Source organism: Aptenodytes patagonicus, chromosome 2 (genome assembly GCF_965638725.1).
Source record: "Aptenodytes patagonicus chromosome 2, bAptPat1.pri.cur, whole genome shotgun sequence".
Classification (NCBI taxonomy): Eukaryota; Metazoa; Chordata; class Aves; order Sphenisciformes; family Spheniscidae; genus Aptenodytes; species Aptenodytes patagonicus.
This window is the reverse complement of record NC_134950.1, coordinates 59,739,305-59,755,474: the sequence shown is the minus strand read 5'-3', so window position 1 is coordinate 59,755,474 and position 16,170 is coordinate 59,739,305. Positions and strand designations below refer to the sequence as shown.

The following is a 16,170-nucleotide window of genomic DNA, read 5'->3' as shown; positions in this document are numbered from 1 at the left end:
CAATGAGCCTGCCTCCATTACATGAATGAACATCGTATTTTGCATTTAAAGATCCTTGAAAAAGAAGTGAAACTAACATGGACAGCTTTATTTGTATTCATCTCACTAAATTTTGTTCCCATAATTTCAATAATCTTACTCTCAAGTTGGCAATTCAATGACAGAATTGTTTTTTTTAAGCCCTTAAGTAATATCCCATATCCTTCAAGCAGTCTTGTATACCAGCACCCCCTTCTTCCCAATGCACAATTAACACTTGCAGATGAGAAGGGTTGTTTGTGTCACATATAGGATCATAGAATAATAGAATAGTTTGAGTTGGAAGGGACCTTTAAAGGTCATCCAGTCCAATCCCCCTGCCGTGGGCAGGGACATCTTCAACTAGATCAGGTTGCTCAGAGCCCCGTCCAACCTGACCTGGAATGTTTCCAGGGATGGGGCGTCCACCACCTCTCTGGGCAACCTGTTCCAGCGTTTCACCACCCTCAGCACAAAAAATTTTCTTCCTTATATCTAGTCTAAATCTACCCTCCTTTAGTTTAAAGCCATTCCCCCTTGTCCTGTCGCAACAGGCCCTGCTAAAAACTTTGCCGCCATCTTCCTTATAAGTGCCCTTTAAGTACTGAAAGGCTGCAATAAGGTCTCCCCAAAGCCTTCTCTTCTCTAGGCTGAACAACCCCAACTCTCTCAGCCTTTCTTCATAGGAGAGGTCTTCCATCCCTCTGATCATTTTCCTGACCCTCCTCTGGACCCGCTCCAACAGGTCCGTGTCTTTCTTATGCTGAGGGCTCCAGAGCCAGACACAGTACTCCAGGTGGGGTCTCACCAGAGCAGAGTAGAGGGGCAGAATATTTTATGGGCAGCTGTAATTCTTCATCGGAGAAATTCTTTCCAGCAATGCTGGCATAAAGCAAGCCTCCAATTTCCACAAGAAATCATACTGACTTATGTTCTCCTCATGGCAGCAAGTAAAAAGAATAAAGATACAACAGAGGAAATATGAGAAAATAGTGCAGTAGGTATACTGCTGACCTGGAGATAAAAATAAATATGTTAGTACTTATGGTTATAATCTCACCCTTCATACTGGGTTCAGATTCAGAGGCTGTAGCTTTAGTTCTCAGGTCTGCCAAGCTTTCCAGCTCGCTCCACGTAAATATTTCATCTGTGCCTTAGTTGCCTATCTGTAAATGGAGGACAGCAGTACCTTTTCTTTCTGCTTCTATCTTGCCTTTTTTAGATGTTGAAATTTTAAAAGGGGCTGACCTTCACTGTTTTGGCACAGCAGGGTCCTCAACTCAGTTGAAGGTTCTTCAGTGCAACACTGATCACTACGAGTCACATGCCTGAGAGAACATTAACTTGTTTATATCAAAAAGTAGAATAATATCATTTTAAAACATACTTGAGAGATTGTACAAAAGCCCCTAAGTCAATGCTATGTCACTTTTTCCATGCATACACTAGAGAAGGCACTGAATAAAAACATCTTCAAGAACCATACTTGTTGCCTTTGTTGTTGGAGCTTACCCCTATTTCTTTTACTACACAGAAACTCTCCAACAATTTCTATAAACAGGACTGGTTTGGGCACAAAAGTTATGATCTCTACAGAAAAAAACCCGTGTCTTTAGTTCACAGCTGCCACCTACATCCTGAGTTAAGAATAGTGAAGTTTTTCTGAACTTACTCTTGCATTGCTGTGGTAGGTCACGTGTGTCTTCAAATTCTCGCTCTGAGCAACTGGAAGCAGATATTATCTTGCAAGTATTTCTTTTGAGATAAACAAATCAAGTATAATAAAGCTCAGAAAGGGGAAAAGTGGAGACTCATGCACAAATTCCAATTTTTTCGTTTAAATCAAGGACCGACTCAGTACACAGTCAGGCTGTGAATCCGTCTTCAGCCAGTACAAATTACTGGTTTGTACAGTCTAAGCCTCCAGGATAAACAGACAATTCTTGAACAATTCATATCCAAGCAAGTCTTCCAGGCTTTTCGGAAGCCAGTACCTTGTCCCAGGTCCTCCTCCCACCACCTCAGCATATGTACACCTACAACACATAGGCACGCAGTGTTGTCAGCAATCAAGTGGCATTGAATGAAGCTATTTTACCCGCTAACAACAGAAATGAGCTTATCCTCAGAGGCATGGATTGAAGATGCTGCTTAGATGCTGGCTGTAGAGTAGGATTCTTTTTGGGTGTTTTCATCATGAAAAATCCTCATTGTTAACTCCTCACTTCTCAAACAAAGCTTCCTCTATTCTTGCCCTTAAATCAGAAGGGAGTGACTTTCTAGTGAAGAAAGCAAGAAAGCTAAGGACACAAAGACCCCACAATAGCACAGAAAATTTTAAGAAATAATATCAAAACCCACAATGTATGAAAGACAGACTGCCCAATCTGTTCTTCGCTGTTTACAGATTGTTAATCCCGGCACGAGAGAGCATGGAAATGGACCCGTGGTTGTGAAGAGCAGGGAGAGTGCCCCTGCTTGCCACTTGCACACAGATACATCCACTTAAACCCCTGGGAAACACGTCTTGATGGTTTTCAAAGCAAGCCTGGGATTCAGCTGCCCAAACTACTGGGTAAGTTTCATAGTCAAATTATAGTGGGACAACTACAGGAACGGAGTCGAATAGGATACAGAGGAATTTTGTTTTGATGTCAAAACCCAACTTTCTGGGCTCCAGATACTGTCAAAGCCCACCTGCCCGAAGCCCCCTTGGTTCAGAAATCTGCGGTTTCCCAGTCCTACATAAGCACAGCTCTGGAAAAGATGAATCTCAGAAAGCAGCAGTGTTATTACAATTATTATCCGAGTATTGCGTCATATTCTCTTTCAGGGAAAAGAGTATCTTTGGGTGTTTGTAAGAGGCTGGCAGGGTACACCCTATTGGCAAGTAATGATCCTACTAGAAACCAAACATTTTGCTTATTCACTGTTGCTGAGGGCTGAGTAGAAATTAAGGAGGGTGGGAGTATCGCTCTAGAAAGGGTTTGGAGCAGGGGTTGGGCAGTCCCCGGGGAGAAAACCTGGGAGAGGCGCGGCGTGGGGTGCGTGCTTGGGTGGATCCATATTGCTCCATAATCAAGTGGTTCTGTGAGGAAAGCCAAGCCCTGGGATGGGAGATGTAGCCGATACAGCCACCGGAACGTGCGCATTCGTAGAAAGGCTCAGAGGAAGGACTGTGTCCACCCATAAGAAGCTTTGCTCTGAACAAAAACCAAACCAAACAGCAACAAAGAAAGGCCTGGCAAGTAAATTAATCCCCATGCATCCTGGCCTATTTTCCTAAAAAGTAAAAGGGTGTAAATATCAGAGAAGTAAATGCAACATTTAACTCTGTATACACGGTATTACCTTCTCCTCAGTAACTTTTAGGCTTTTTCACCACAACATTTATCTGCAACGTCAAATGTTTTCACTTCTCTGTTTATCCAAACTGCAAGTTCTGATTTGTAAAGGCATTGCTACAGCATACAACAAAGAAACATAACATTAATTCATACTCTTTATTTCACGGTAAAAGAAAATTGATAGACTATCAAGTCCAACAGCCTGCTTGACATTACAGAAAAACCAAGCAGCAAAACATTAGACCAAAACTTCACCTCGTGCTATTCACTCAAAACACTGCTGCCTGGAGCTGAGCACACGGGGACGTCCTGCATCATTTTTACGTGAATAAAATTAGGTTTTGGCTAATATCACTCATGTTTCCACTCGGCCGCTGTACCTCCTCAGCTCCCAAAAGGGCACAGTCAAGTGCTTCGGTAGCTTTGCATCGATTTGGGTTTTACGCTTCCTCTTTTAGTGCTTTCAAGAGCGTAACGAAACGCATTCCCAACCTGCCTCACGCTGGTGGGCCCAGGCGGCAGCACCGCTCCCGCCCCCGCCGCCGGCCCGGGCCCCCGGCGCTCCCCCTGCAGGACGCCGCCCGGCCGCTGCCGGGGGGCCGCCCGCCCTCCTCCCCCTCCCCCTGCCTCCCTCCCACCCTCCTCCTCCTCCTCCTCCTCCCTCTCCCCCCCACGGGTTATGTCGGGCCCGACGGCCCGCGCCTGATCGGTTTGTTAGGAAGAAGTGCGTGTTCCTGCGTGGGATTTCGGGCCACCTTCAACAGCCGCCGCCGAAGGCTTGTTTTCTGTCTGAAGCACCACCAGCGAGACTCAACCTTCAGCAGGCAAAAGGCCCTTCCAGCAGAGAAAATACCCTCAGCCAGCCACGAGCACAGCCTGAATGCCGTATCCCATCTCTTCTCTTAAAAAAATAAAAGGGGGCAAAAGAAAAAAGCTACCTAATTAATTGGAAAGAATTAACAGAAAACATACACTACCAATTTAACAACCAATTTTTCACCCCTTTTTATTTTCCGGCTTTTACTTGAGGGACTACGCATTCATTTTGTCCATTCAAATAGTCTGCCTTTTTATTATGATTAAACACTGAAATGTAGCATATTTACAGCTAAATTTATTGTCACATTCAGTCTGGAATTGACCATTTGGCTGATTAAGTTGTATCATGAGAAGGCAGCGTGACATGTACTATTAAGAAATGAGAAATGGCAGATGGGCATTTCCAAGGAACCATCAGCTTTGCAAATGGTAACGCTACAGCTGAATATCATCTACTAAAAACGGTTATCAAAGGTGAGGATCCAGGCTCAACGTCCTCCATGAACAGGCTAGAGCATTCCCCTCCACGGGAATGGGACTTTGGGAAGAAGTTTCCCATTTCCAGCAATGCACGACTTCATAAAATAATTTTAATGAACAGCACTGGCCATGATGTTTCTCTAAATGTGAACCATCTTTCGCCCTGGCTTGCACAATTCAACAGCCTTTCATTTGGGCTCTGGACCAACTGTCGCAAGAACAAGTGGACCACGCACATATAGCCAAGACTACACCTAGACTGAAAATTAAAGGACTTTTAAATGGAATTTGAATTAACTCAATGAAAATTAATGAAAAGTTAATTTAAAGTTAAAAATCAAAAGAAAATCCTTCCGGATCAGAGTAATTATTTTAGGATGGAGCTTGATATGAATGGTGTTACGTGATGCAGTAGCCTGCAATATCAGGGGACTGAATGCCAGGTCTGTGGAGGATCCTTTCCCGAGTCCAGTGTCTCTCAAGGTGTTTCACAGGACACCACACCACGGCATTTCCTCTGGAGTCCTCTTGACTTCTTTTCTGCCTTCCTCTGCCTCCACATTCACTGAGCTCCAGGTGGCTTCACACAGCAAGGCCACCTTCTGGAAGTGACTGCCACCCAAATTCTCCCATCTTCCCCTTAGCAAGTGGAAAAGGATGTAGTACTTCACTGAAACAAGCAAACAGGCAAGGAGGTCGCCTACCCCAGTTAAGTAAAAATTTGAAAGGAGAAGCATTTAAAATATTAAATCCTTGGCCTGTGTGAAATGTCCCTCTATTTGCATAAGGACTGCCACAGTTCAATTAGCAAAGGTAGTATCTGTCCAGTTACAGATTAAACAGACCAGACATTTGAAAAGAACTATCTGTTTTCTTGAGGTGAAAGGAAAGAAAGAAAGAATAAAACACAATGTTTCACCTACACAAAGTTTGGGATCAAAACTTAAAAGCTGACCTCCCGGATTTGAAGAGCGACCTAAAGCAAAAAGCATTGCTGTTCTAATCACTGATCTTAAGGACCACAGAAGAACTAGGTTGTGACCAAAAGCTATCGCTCTCACATGGCATCTCCGCTCGCAAATTGATTTTCGCAGTTTCTCACTCTCCTGTAATTCTATTCAAGCATTTAACCCGGAAGAGGAGACTTCCAAGCTAGGCATTACTATACTTAGAACAGTTTCACTGAATGCTACTTACTGAGTGTAACATATTTACATAGAAAACTCTTAGAAACTGAAGTGATATCTTCTTCCATGTATTTTTGCTGAGAACACTATCTGTACTCCAAAAATTGCACACTCTAAATAAAATATCTAAGGGAATACAATGGAATGCGATCTGTACTATCTGTGTGCTGAGTAAGGGGCATTGCAAAAAGCAATCTGTTTCTCCCAAGAACTAAGAGACAGTAAGAGTTGTCTGTTGTTGTGGGTGACATAGTAACCTTGAAAATTCATAAAATAAGAATGCATTTGTTAAGAAAATTGCAGAGATTTTAGGAAGGACAGACTAGCTTTGAGGCAGATGAAAACAAATCTAGAACAGAGGGGGATGAGAATGCTCTGCTACATATTCAGGTTGTATTTTTTAAATGAAATGCTTATCTGTAATTTAAAATCATGCAAGTAATGACAGCAGCAATGTGGGAGACCTGTGTTAATGTATAAATGAGTTTTCAACTGCTTTTAATATTAATTACATTATACACTTATTAGAAGACATTTCAAACCTGTTTTGCTGTTTTACATTGAGCCTCAATTATAATTCCGAGGAAGAAGGCTACCTTCAGCAGCAGATACACCAGTTATATATTTGATGCTAAGTAAATCGCACACAGTTTTATTCATAATAAAGAAAACAACCTTAAAGGGCAGTTGCTTTGGTTTTGCCCTGTTTTTTATTATTCTTAATAAAGAATAATTTAAATATACCTTTTAAATATGCTTACTATCTAAGAGTAGAAAAAGCTTTTCTTAAAATACTTGCATACTGTGAAACAGAAGAATGGATGCAGTGTTTCTGTAACATTAAAATATTTCTATACAAGTTGCACAGACATAGAAACATATGTCACACCCCCAAAAATAAGATGTTTAAAGAAGGCGGCCAGGCTAGAAGGAATGCAATGGAGCAATACTCCAGCAAAAAGAGAGACAAGACTTTAAACACATAAGACTCTTAATCTATCCTTTATCAATTATTCCAAGATCTCAACAGAATGTACTTAAACACTGAGAAGGTAGAGTAATGCAGGTGGGTTACTAACTTTAAAAATGTACATTTATTATCCAGGGAACCAGCAATAATAGAATCACAGAAAAGTAAGGCTGGGAGTGCTCTCATGAAGTCCATTCCCCTGCCCCAGGGCAAGATCAACAATACATAAACCATTCCTGACAGATATTTGTCTAACTTGTTCTTAAAAACCTTCAGTGACGGAGACTTTGCAACCTCCCTAGGCAATCGGCTGCAGTTCTTAACTATCCTTACCATTAGAAAGATTTTCCTCATGTCTAACCTCAACCTCCCCACCACAGTAAGCTTGTCTGTTACTTCTTGCTCTGTCCCCAGCAGAACTGGAAAACAGTTTCTACTACCTTCCTCTTTACATGAAATTTCCATATACTTTTAAATGGTTATCACATCTTCCCTCACTCTTCCATTCTCTAAATGAATAATGGGCAACTGGGTCATATGCAATCTGCTGGAGCAATTTATCTGGTCTCCCATGTAATCCCCTCAAGGAGCCTCCCTATTCTGGAACTACCACCCTCATGCCAGAGACATCTCCACCCGGAACGCCAGCAGTTAAGCAAAACAAGATGCACGGAGAGAAGCCAAACTGAGCAGCAGGCTCTCAGATCACCTTCCTGCAAAGAAAGGTCCTACACAAACCAGCAGAACTCACTGTGGAAGAGGTGTGAGGTGGGGAAAGGTACTCACGCCAGAGAAGGGCAGACGAGGAGAGGAAGGGTTGAGTCTAGAAAAGAGGGGAAGAGGCTTTTAGACAACCTGGAATTAAGTTGTAGTGAGTTGGTCTGGAAGTGGGAGAGGTCTGGAAACAAAAGAAGGTGAAGGAAAGCGGTGAAAAGCAGGAAGATTACCAGAAGGGTAGGAAATCTGGAGGAGAAGTGAGACCAGATGTACAAATGGGGAGGGATGGAGGAGCCTCAGTACAGAGAGAGGGGATTTGGGCACTGATGGGGTAAGAGGCGGAGAGAGGTTGGGAAAGCATGAAACACAGGACAAGATATACAACAGAAGTCCCGAGTACCAGGGAGCAGAGGTGGGGAGACTGGAGAAGCTCCACCAAGCTGCATTCCTATGAGCATGAGGATCTCCTAATAGATGAGGTCAGTTTCTCTGCTGAAGCGGGGCCTAGGGGAGTATCAGCCAAGCGGAGGAGCTGCTCCTTGGGAGTAACTTGGCCTCTCTGGATATGGCCCAAGGTCAAGCTTCAGCGACAATGACCTTGAGACGTAAGGCTGCAAGGGATTATGGAAAGATCTGAGGGTGCCATCACTTCCACAGGGAAAGGTGTGAGGGAGAAGATACGAAGCTATGACAGAATGGGATCAGAAGGTGACAGGAAAAGTCAGTGCTAGGCTGAAGGGCAGGGGCCCACTGCACAAAGCAACCTCTTACTATTTATTCTGGTTTCCCTAGTGCCAGAGCCAATAATCCCTCTAGCAGTGCTGAGGGTCACAGGGCAGGAATGCCTCCGAGTCAGCCCAGGTCTGACAGAGCTTGTACTGAGACAGAGCTAATAAAATCCTCATGGCCCTAAGCTGACCTTGCAAGGTCAGGAGGCTTCATACACTGATTCCTAACCCATCCCACAGTCTTCCCCTTATCCTTTGATCATCCTGGATGTCCCTGTGCCACACACTCCCCAATGATGGAGAAGTGATTTCAGAATCACACTGTTCTCCTAAACCAGCACTCAAAACACACACTGGTGAAGAAACTAGCTAATTTAAAATACAGACCTTGGCTGTCCAGGATCCCCACCACTGTTACCCTAGTGCTAGCGCAGTACTGAGAGTGGCCAAGGCAGAAGGTGAAGTACTTCATGGCAGTTAAGAAGTGTGCAAGCGAGATGGTCCTTCTGACCATCACACCAAAGCACCGCTGTATCATGGCCACATCTTGCCATGTAGCTCAGTGCATCAGACGCATGCCCCGGCAACAAATCCCCACTGCTTCGTGGGAACCTAAGAAAAACATCTTTAGAAAGTTTGAGAATTACTGCTCTAGTCTGAAAAAGACTGTTTTTCAATTCTCAAGGGTCATGTTGTTTAGACCACTGGCCTTTTTCTTTTGGTCTTCTCTGGATGCTTCCAATGGGCCCAAAGAGCGCTGCTCAGAGCAGAATTAGCATTTGTGTGGCTGGTGTACTAAGTAGAGTGGAAAAATTATTTTGCATGTCTTACATGCAGATTCCTGTCCATATATTCTAGCATAACATTTATGGCACAGTATTGTTGATTCATAGCCATTTTCTGAACTCTTGCAACTGCCCATCTGTTTTCTGCAGACCTGCTGCCTCACCAGTTATTCTACATTTTGATTTGCACAGCTGATTATTCCTGCCCAACCACAATTTAGAACTTGTCCTTGATGAACTGCATCATATTTCTTTTAGATCAGTTCTCCAATATACCACATTAATTTGAATTCTAATCCTATGCTCAGAGGGTTTACATCCTCTCCCTGGTTGGCGTCATCTGGAAATTTTGCATGCAGATTCTATCATCTAAGTATTAATTAAAATATTGAATATTTTCAGGCAATCCAGGGCAGAATCCCACTTGACGTATCCTTCTAGTTTGACTATGAATCACTAGTAATTATTCCGAGAACAGCTTTCCAGCCAACTGTGTACCCACCTTGTAGCCCATATTGCCTCCTTGTTTATGAAAGGGTGAAAAGCCTTCCAAAAATCAAGATATACTATTTCTCTACTTACAGGGAAATGAGGCTCCACTGACAAGGTACCTTCTGGAAAAAAACATGCAAATTCATTTATCATATTATTATCTACAGGCTATTTATTAAAAAAATCAGTTGATTATTTGATTCAAACTTTTTTCCCCAAGAATTTAAGATAAGCTATCTACTCCTAAGGGGAAAAAGAAGGACCAAAGAAAGTTTACATGTAGGTGCAGTGTTTGCTCTTTCACAGCTTTTTTGAACCTAGACTGTCCTCCAAATGTTCTCCAGTGTAACCACTAATTGCTCAGACATTGCTTCAGCTATTTCACCCTATGTTGCAGAGATAATTTAATAAGCCCCAGCTTGTTCTAAAATACCTATTATCCTATCTCATTAGTTTATAATCAGTTCTGTTCCTGCTCTAGTTGGAAGTCTTACTTTTCTCAAGGTAGCAGTCCTTTTCTTGCCACCTGATTACAGGTCATCCTTTTTGGCAAAGAATGATGCAAAAAATGTCATGAACTACTTAGTCGTCTCTGCACTATCAGATCATGAGTTTTGTCATTCCCTCTCAACTAGTAGTCCAGAAACTCAGTCTTCCTCTTATTACTACTGAGAACATAGCATGTTTCCTTGTTACTGTGTCCTTTATTAGTTGTATTTTGTTTTGTGCCTTGGCCTAACCTGATTTGGCCCTTGCATTCTTCTAATGTTCTTTTACACTCATCTCTAGTAATGCATCTAGTTTCCACTTTCTGTATGAGTCCTCAATTTTCAGATCATGCAATTGTGTCTCTTCTTACACTTTTTTATTGGGACACCTTTTATTTGTGCTTTTAATATTCTTTATTGTGACTGGAAAAGAAAAAGTTAGTTCCTTTAGAAATTGCTAGCCTTCCTGAATTTCTTAGGTTTGTTTCCCAAGAAATGTTACCTATCAGTTCTATGAGCTGAATGCAATCTACTTTCTTGCGTACTATTGCTTTTATTCTCAAGTTCTCTCTTCTCGTCTTCTGAAGAATGATAAGCTCACTCTTTCATGATTGCTATCACTCAAATTGCCTTTTACCATCATAGGCTCAGCCATCTCTTTCCTAATCAAGCCTAGGAGCACTTCCCTTCCATTGCCTTTTCTACATTCGGTAATCCTGAACCTATTATACTTGCACAATCTACTGAAATTAGTATTTAGCCAGTAAAGTGAAAAACCGTAAGCTATTGTTTGGTAATATACTGTAAAGTGATTGGATGAGCCCATCTCTTGCAACAAGTGCCACCTGCAAAAAAGGACAGCTTTGGCATCTGTGCCAGTAAAATGAGCATACAGGCAGGATCAATATATCTCCTAGCCTTTACTGTAAGCCTTTCCAGGACACAGTGATTAGCACGGTGGAAAGGAGGTTTATTAAATACTCCAAAGGTGGCTACGCAGAGGTATCGTCCTCCCAGGCTTCTTTTGCCAGCACTCTGTTCAGATGTAAATTGAAATGATTACTCTGATTGTTGCAATAGCTGCAATCACTTAGCATGGCCAGACTCAGTGTTGACACTGCACAGGTTTCAGGTATCAAAGCTTTTTCTGTACAAATTAGCTCCCTTCTGTATGTGGTCATGCCCCCTCTGCCGCTAGCAGCTACTGTTTTCTCCTACAGCTAAACTGGCATTCCAATGAAACAAAAGGAGCAGTATAGCAAGGATCAGAGGAGCAACCATATGCACCTGCCATTATACTTTTATTGCAACTCTTAAATTAGCACAACACAGTCCAATGAATTTCTCTAAGAAATACATACCTACCCACTGTTTACTGCTGAATCATAGAATCATAGAATAGTTTGGGTTGGAAGGGACCTCTAAAAGTCATCTAGTCCAACGCCCCTGCAATGAGCAGGGACATCTTCAACTAGATCAGGTTGCTCAGAGCCCCCTCCAACCTGACCTTGAACATTTCCAGGGATGGGGCATCCACCACCTCTCTGGGCAACCTGTTCCAGTGTTTTACCACCCTCAGCATTAAATATATATATATATATGCATTATTCATTGACTATTATAGTGTGTGTGTGTGTGTATATTTATATAATTATATAAATATATTTTAATATAATAATAATATATATTTATTTTAATTGTATATATAATATATACATTATATACAGAATGCATTATATACATCTAACAAGGAACAAGAAAGATCTTCAAAAAGCAAATACAGATTATCAATTTGATACAAGTTGGAAAAAACAGAAGTCCTTGCCTTCTCCTCATATAAAGCAATGATATCTCAACCTGTTTCCTTTACAAGTCTCCTGCCCGTTTCCTTTACAAGTCTCCTGAACGTATGGTGCAACTTAACTCAATGTTTAATAATTCTTTAGTACAGCTACCAAGATTTGAAAATGTTTATTAACATCTTTACCTGAGGGCAACTCCAAAAGAATGTAAGAATTCCTTACAAGAGATCAAGCAACCTTCACGCTGTTAAAGTCTCCAGAATAGGTCTGAATCTGCTGGGTTGTCACCACAATCTGACTGTTGTCCTGGGCCTCCAGGGACCCCAGTTTCATCTCCCTGAATTTTACGCAGCACTATTTGCTAGGTCTCTTCCACCCAGCAGCAGTCACGAGGTTACCAGCTTTCTGACACCCTGCTGCCCAAGCACCCTGATCACAGTGCCAACAACCCTCCTCCTTCTGGGAGCTAAGGGATAGCAGATGCTATAGCAGAAGAGTATAAAGCTGGAAAGAAAATAATATAATATTCCAAGGGTGCTAAAGGTAATAAGGTTTTCAGCAAAGGGGAGAGCTATAGACGGCAGGGCAGGTAAGGAAGAGAACAGGTATGCACACAGTAGGAATTCTGGTGGAGAGCAAAGGAGTGGCAAAAACTCCTAGGAATGAGCTGAGGGCTGGCAGAGAGCAGCGAGGAGGAAGATGCACAAACAGGACAAGAACGGCAGTGGGGAGCTGTAGGAGTGTGCTGCCAACCAGGCAGAGGCAGGAGGGCCCTGCGATGATCCCAGACTTCACATCTCCCATCAGTGCTGGAGCATGCGTGGAGAAAAGCTTCCCGTTTCCTCTCCTTCAAGACACGTCTCGCTGACACGCACAGACACCGTGTTGTAAATCAAAGCAACGTGACCAATGGAGACAGTTCAGAACTGCACTACCGCTCCAAACCGATGTGCTGGTGCGGACAGCCGGACACAGAGCTGCCACCTCACTGCAGCCAGAAGGGTGGGATCAGCCTCTGAGGGTGGATCTGCTTTGGGAAAGGACAAAGTGGGAGCTTGCCCACAGGGAAATGAACAATTTTGCTGTTCCTTCCTGGGCAGAGCTCCTAGAACAGCAAGCAGCCCAGGGTAAAGCAGCCTGAGACAGAAAATGATCTTCCCATACATACAACCCACAATCCAGTAAATTATTCTAAAGGCAAAAGTTTTAAATTGGAAAAATAAAAGTCTTGCACATGACTAACTTTCACTGTGGTACTAATCCGTTATCTAGACCTACTAAAGCAAGAGGAATATCCAGTTGATTTCCTACCCATTTCTTGCAGGGTCTCATCTGGCCGGCAGATGTGGAAACAAAGCAGCAGGATCTTCTGATCCCGGTTTCCTTCTCCCACCTCTCAAATCAGAAACCAGTCCAGCCAGGGAAAGCACTGAATGAACTCCAGCAGACTTTACACTAGAGGGAGCTTTCCTCAGAGACACACACCACCTTGGCATCCTCTTTCTCATTACATTATTTTCAACGTACCTACAGGGAAACGCATTGGACTCAGGTGAAACAGTTATTGTTTCAACCCTCCGGTTTTGCCGGTTCAAGCAGTGCAGCACGTCAATGGTGCGGGGTGGGAGGGAGTACAAGGAGAAGGTACCTGGCAAGTTCTGCCCAGAGACGTGTTCTGGCTGACGAGATAAAGCTCAACACTGACGTGTTTCTGAGAAGCCTCCTGATATGAACTGTGTCCATCCTGTGCCCTTGCCAAACTCCCGTGTTGAACACAAGAGCAACTTAACAGACTATATTTTATAGTGACCCAGGAGGCCGCTCATTGTTAAGCTGTTAATGAGTACTTTAATGAGGAAAACTGAGATACATCTTCCCTAAGGCTTGTGGCCATCCGTTTCAGAGGGCCTGAAATACAGATAACTGTGTTACTCACTGTTAATACAAGTGTTGAACTGTTCCTCAAGTGAACTGTTTTAAAATATTATTTAAACAGAAAGTACGACAAGGCGCTAACGACAGCCAGGACCTATTGAATTTATTTTCTAAACTCCAGTAAACTGTCCCAAAACTATGAGCTGAACTAGAACAGAAGTCCTTACCTGTGAAAGCATTTGTGGCCTGAAAACCAGCTTCCTGCATACTGCTCTCCCAGCGAAGCTTGAGATTCCCGTCTTAACCTGTCCTTACTGGAGACAACTGCTGAGCTTGGAGCTGTCAAGTCACTTCCATCTTAGCTTGTCAGAGTCCATTTCTCTTTCCATTCCCATATTTGGCACCATCCAGTTCCCACCTGATCCCAGGTCTTTTGATCCGTAGGCAGAGGGGATCTGCACTGAACCTAAGTAGGAAGCGTTGGACAGTCCCATCAACCAGCCAGCCAGAGGATTTGGGCCATGATGAATGTGGAAATGAAGCAAATCGCCTGCCAAGACTTTATTTCCCTTTTACAATTAAGTTCTAATCCTCTGTTCATCCAGCATCATTTTTTCAGGTCTCGGCCAATGGTGATGTTCAATTGTCTCTCCTCTCTTGTGTTCCTCTCCCCTCAGGCACGCTCACTGAGAAATTAAAAAAGAAGAGATTATGTTTCCTGATGACCTGTAGCAACACTAAAATTAACAGACTCCAGGGAACAAAAACCCAAAACACATTATCAGGGATTGATTGTACACATTAAAGGAGATCTTCAGAAGGCAAATATTGCAATTTTGCTGAGATGCAAAGTGTGACCACACAGCTCTTTGAAGTGCAAAGAGGAACAGTGCTGAGGGTGTCATATGCATCTCTGAGAACATGATATGATTTACATTTCAAAAGCCATATTTAGCAGAGATTGGGGCAGCAACACAATAACAAAATTGCAGTTAAAAGGGAAAAGGAAAAATACTCAAGGCTCTCAAGTCTAGTCTGTTCAAAACCACAGTGAGATTATTAGCATTTCATATAGCTGCTTCCCTTCTTTTCTGGAGCAGGAAAAGAGCGCGCTGTCTGCCGACACTATATATGCTGTTCTAACAGTCTTCTGAGGTGAAAAACCTTTGTATGTCTTGCTGTCGATTATCTATTTAAAATCTCAATTGCAATACAGGTGACGCAATTCAGATGTCTTCAGACATTCAGTAAGGTTAAAAACACCCACAGGCTATACGAGAGAAAGGTGTTTAAGTTTTTCTTGATACTACTACTTCTGCATAGCATGGGTATCTGCAGCTCACTGAAAACTAGAGTTGTTGCACATCCAGCTCTTAAAAACCAGGATACATTTACTTCTATGGGGTGAAGGCGAACAGCAGACAGGTACATGTTTAGGGAGAAGATTATTTTAGAAAACAAGGAAGAAAGAAAGAGGACTTGGAGGAGAACCCACCCGCTCCCCAGCCATCCTGTTCCTTCACGTAATAATGCTTGGCTCGCTATCTCCCAATTCAGTGGCACAGGCAGGTTGAAACTACGTCTGTGATGATCTTATGATCTACTAATGGGTTTTAGCTAATGATCCCAGCCAGGGCTTGCAGTATTGGATCGGACCCGAGGTCCATCTTCTGGAGCAGCCCATATCAGAGGGTGCCAGTGTCACTGTCAGTCCCCGCACCTGCTGCTTCGGAGAACAGTGCAAAACCGGGCTCAGCGGGCAGGTGTGAATAACCTGCCACCCGCTCCCCAGCCCCACTTCACCCTTTACCCTGATCTGCAAGATCTAGAGACCAGCTTAGACCCTGAAGCGTTAAAGCTGAATATCCCAGATGGTCCAAAACTGCAGAGAAGATTCTCATGCTCCTTGGGGCACCTTCTGCTCTGCAGGCACCGCCGAGTGCACAGCCAGCCGGCCCTCAAGGGCTTCATTAGGGCCCTTTCTTAGGGGATAAAAAGGGTCTCTTCTCAGGTGTGTCACTGAAACCAAGTGAGCCTGACACCTGATGAATGAATGTCCTTTTCCTTGGAACACACTGAATGAAAGCTTGCTGCTAAAAAAGACGAATTTTCTATCTTAATGATGTTGCTGTTTTTTTCCCCAATTTTGTTACGCCACTATTACTGAAGAACACACGTTTTTGTCTCAAAACACAGCACAGGACTGACTGATTAGTTACTTGTATTCAAATCTAGTAATTTGCGTTCAAATCAAACAAGGTTACAGAACAGATTTAAGAGGTTTTCCCCATTTCTTACCCAAACATCTCAACTTAATAGAGGAGAAAGTAGAAATTAAGGAAAAAAAAAACCAAAACACGAAAACAACACCTTTACATGTAGTATCTTCTATCAGAAAAAGCTGCATAAAAAATTTTAGAATAGTGTTTAAAGTGCTATTATTACTGAATGGTAGGTCCTCA

The 16,170-nt window shown here is 42.9% G+C and overlaps 1 protein-coding gene across 2 annotated transcripts in view; it reads right to left on the bottom strand.

The window, feature by feature from the left end:
* Positions 1–14,394, bottom strand: part of LDLRAD4 (low density lipoprotein receptor class A domain containing 4) — a 199,258-nt gene extending 184,864 nt beyond the window's left edge. Inside the window, exon 1 of one of the 2 annotated variants that reach the window (XR_012994631.1) lies at positions 13,936–14,391. Coding sequence is in view for 1 of the 2 variants with exons in the window: in XM_076330031.1 (XP_076186146.1) it covers positions 13,936–13,975 (40 nt within the window). In the remaining variant the exon portion in view is untranslated. Of the gene's footprint in view, positions 1–13,935 lie in introns of both variants that reach the window. The other variant, XM_076330031.1, reaches the window with a different exon arrangement.
* Positions 14,395–16,170: the final 1,776 nt, after the last annotated feature.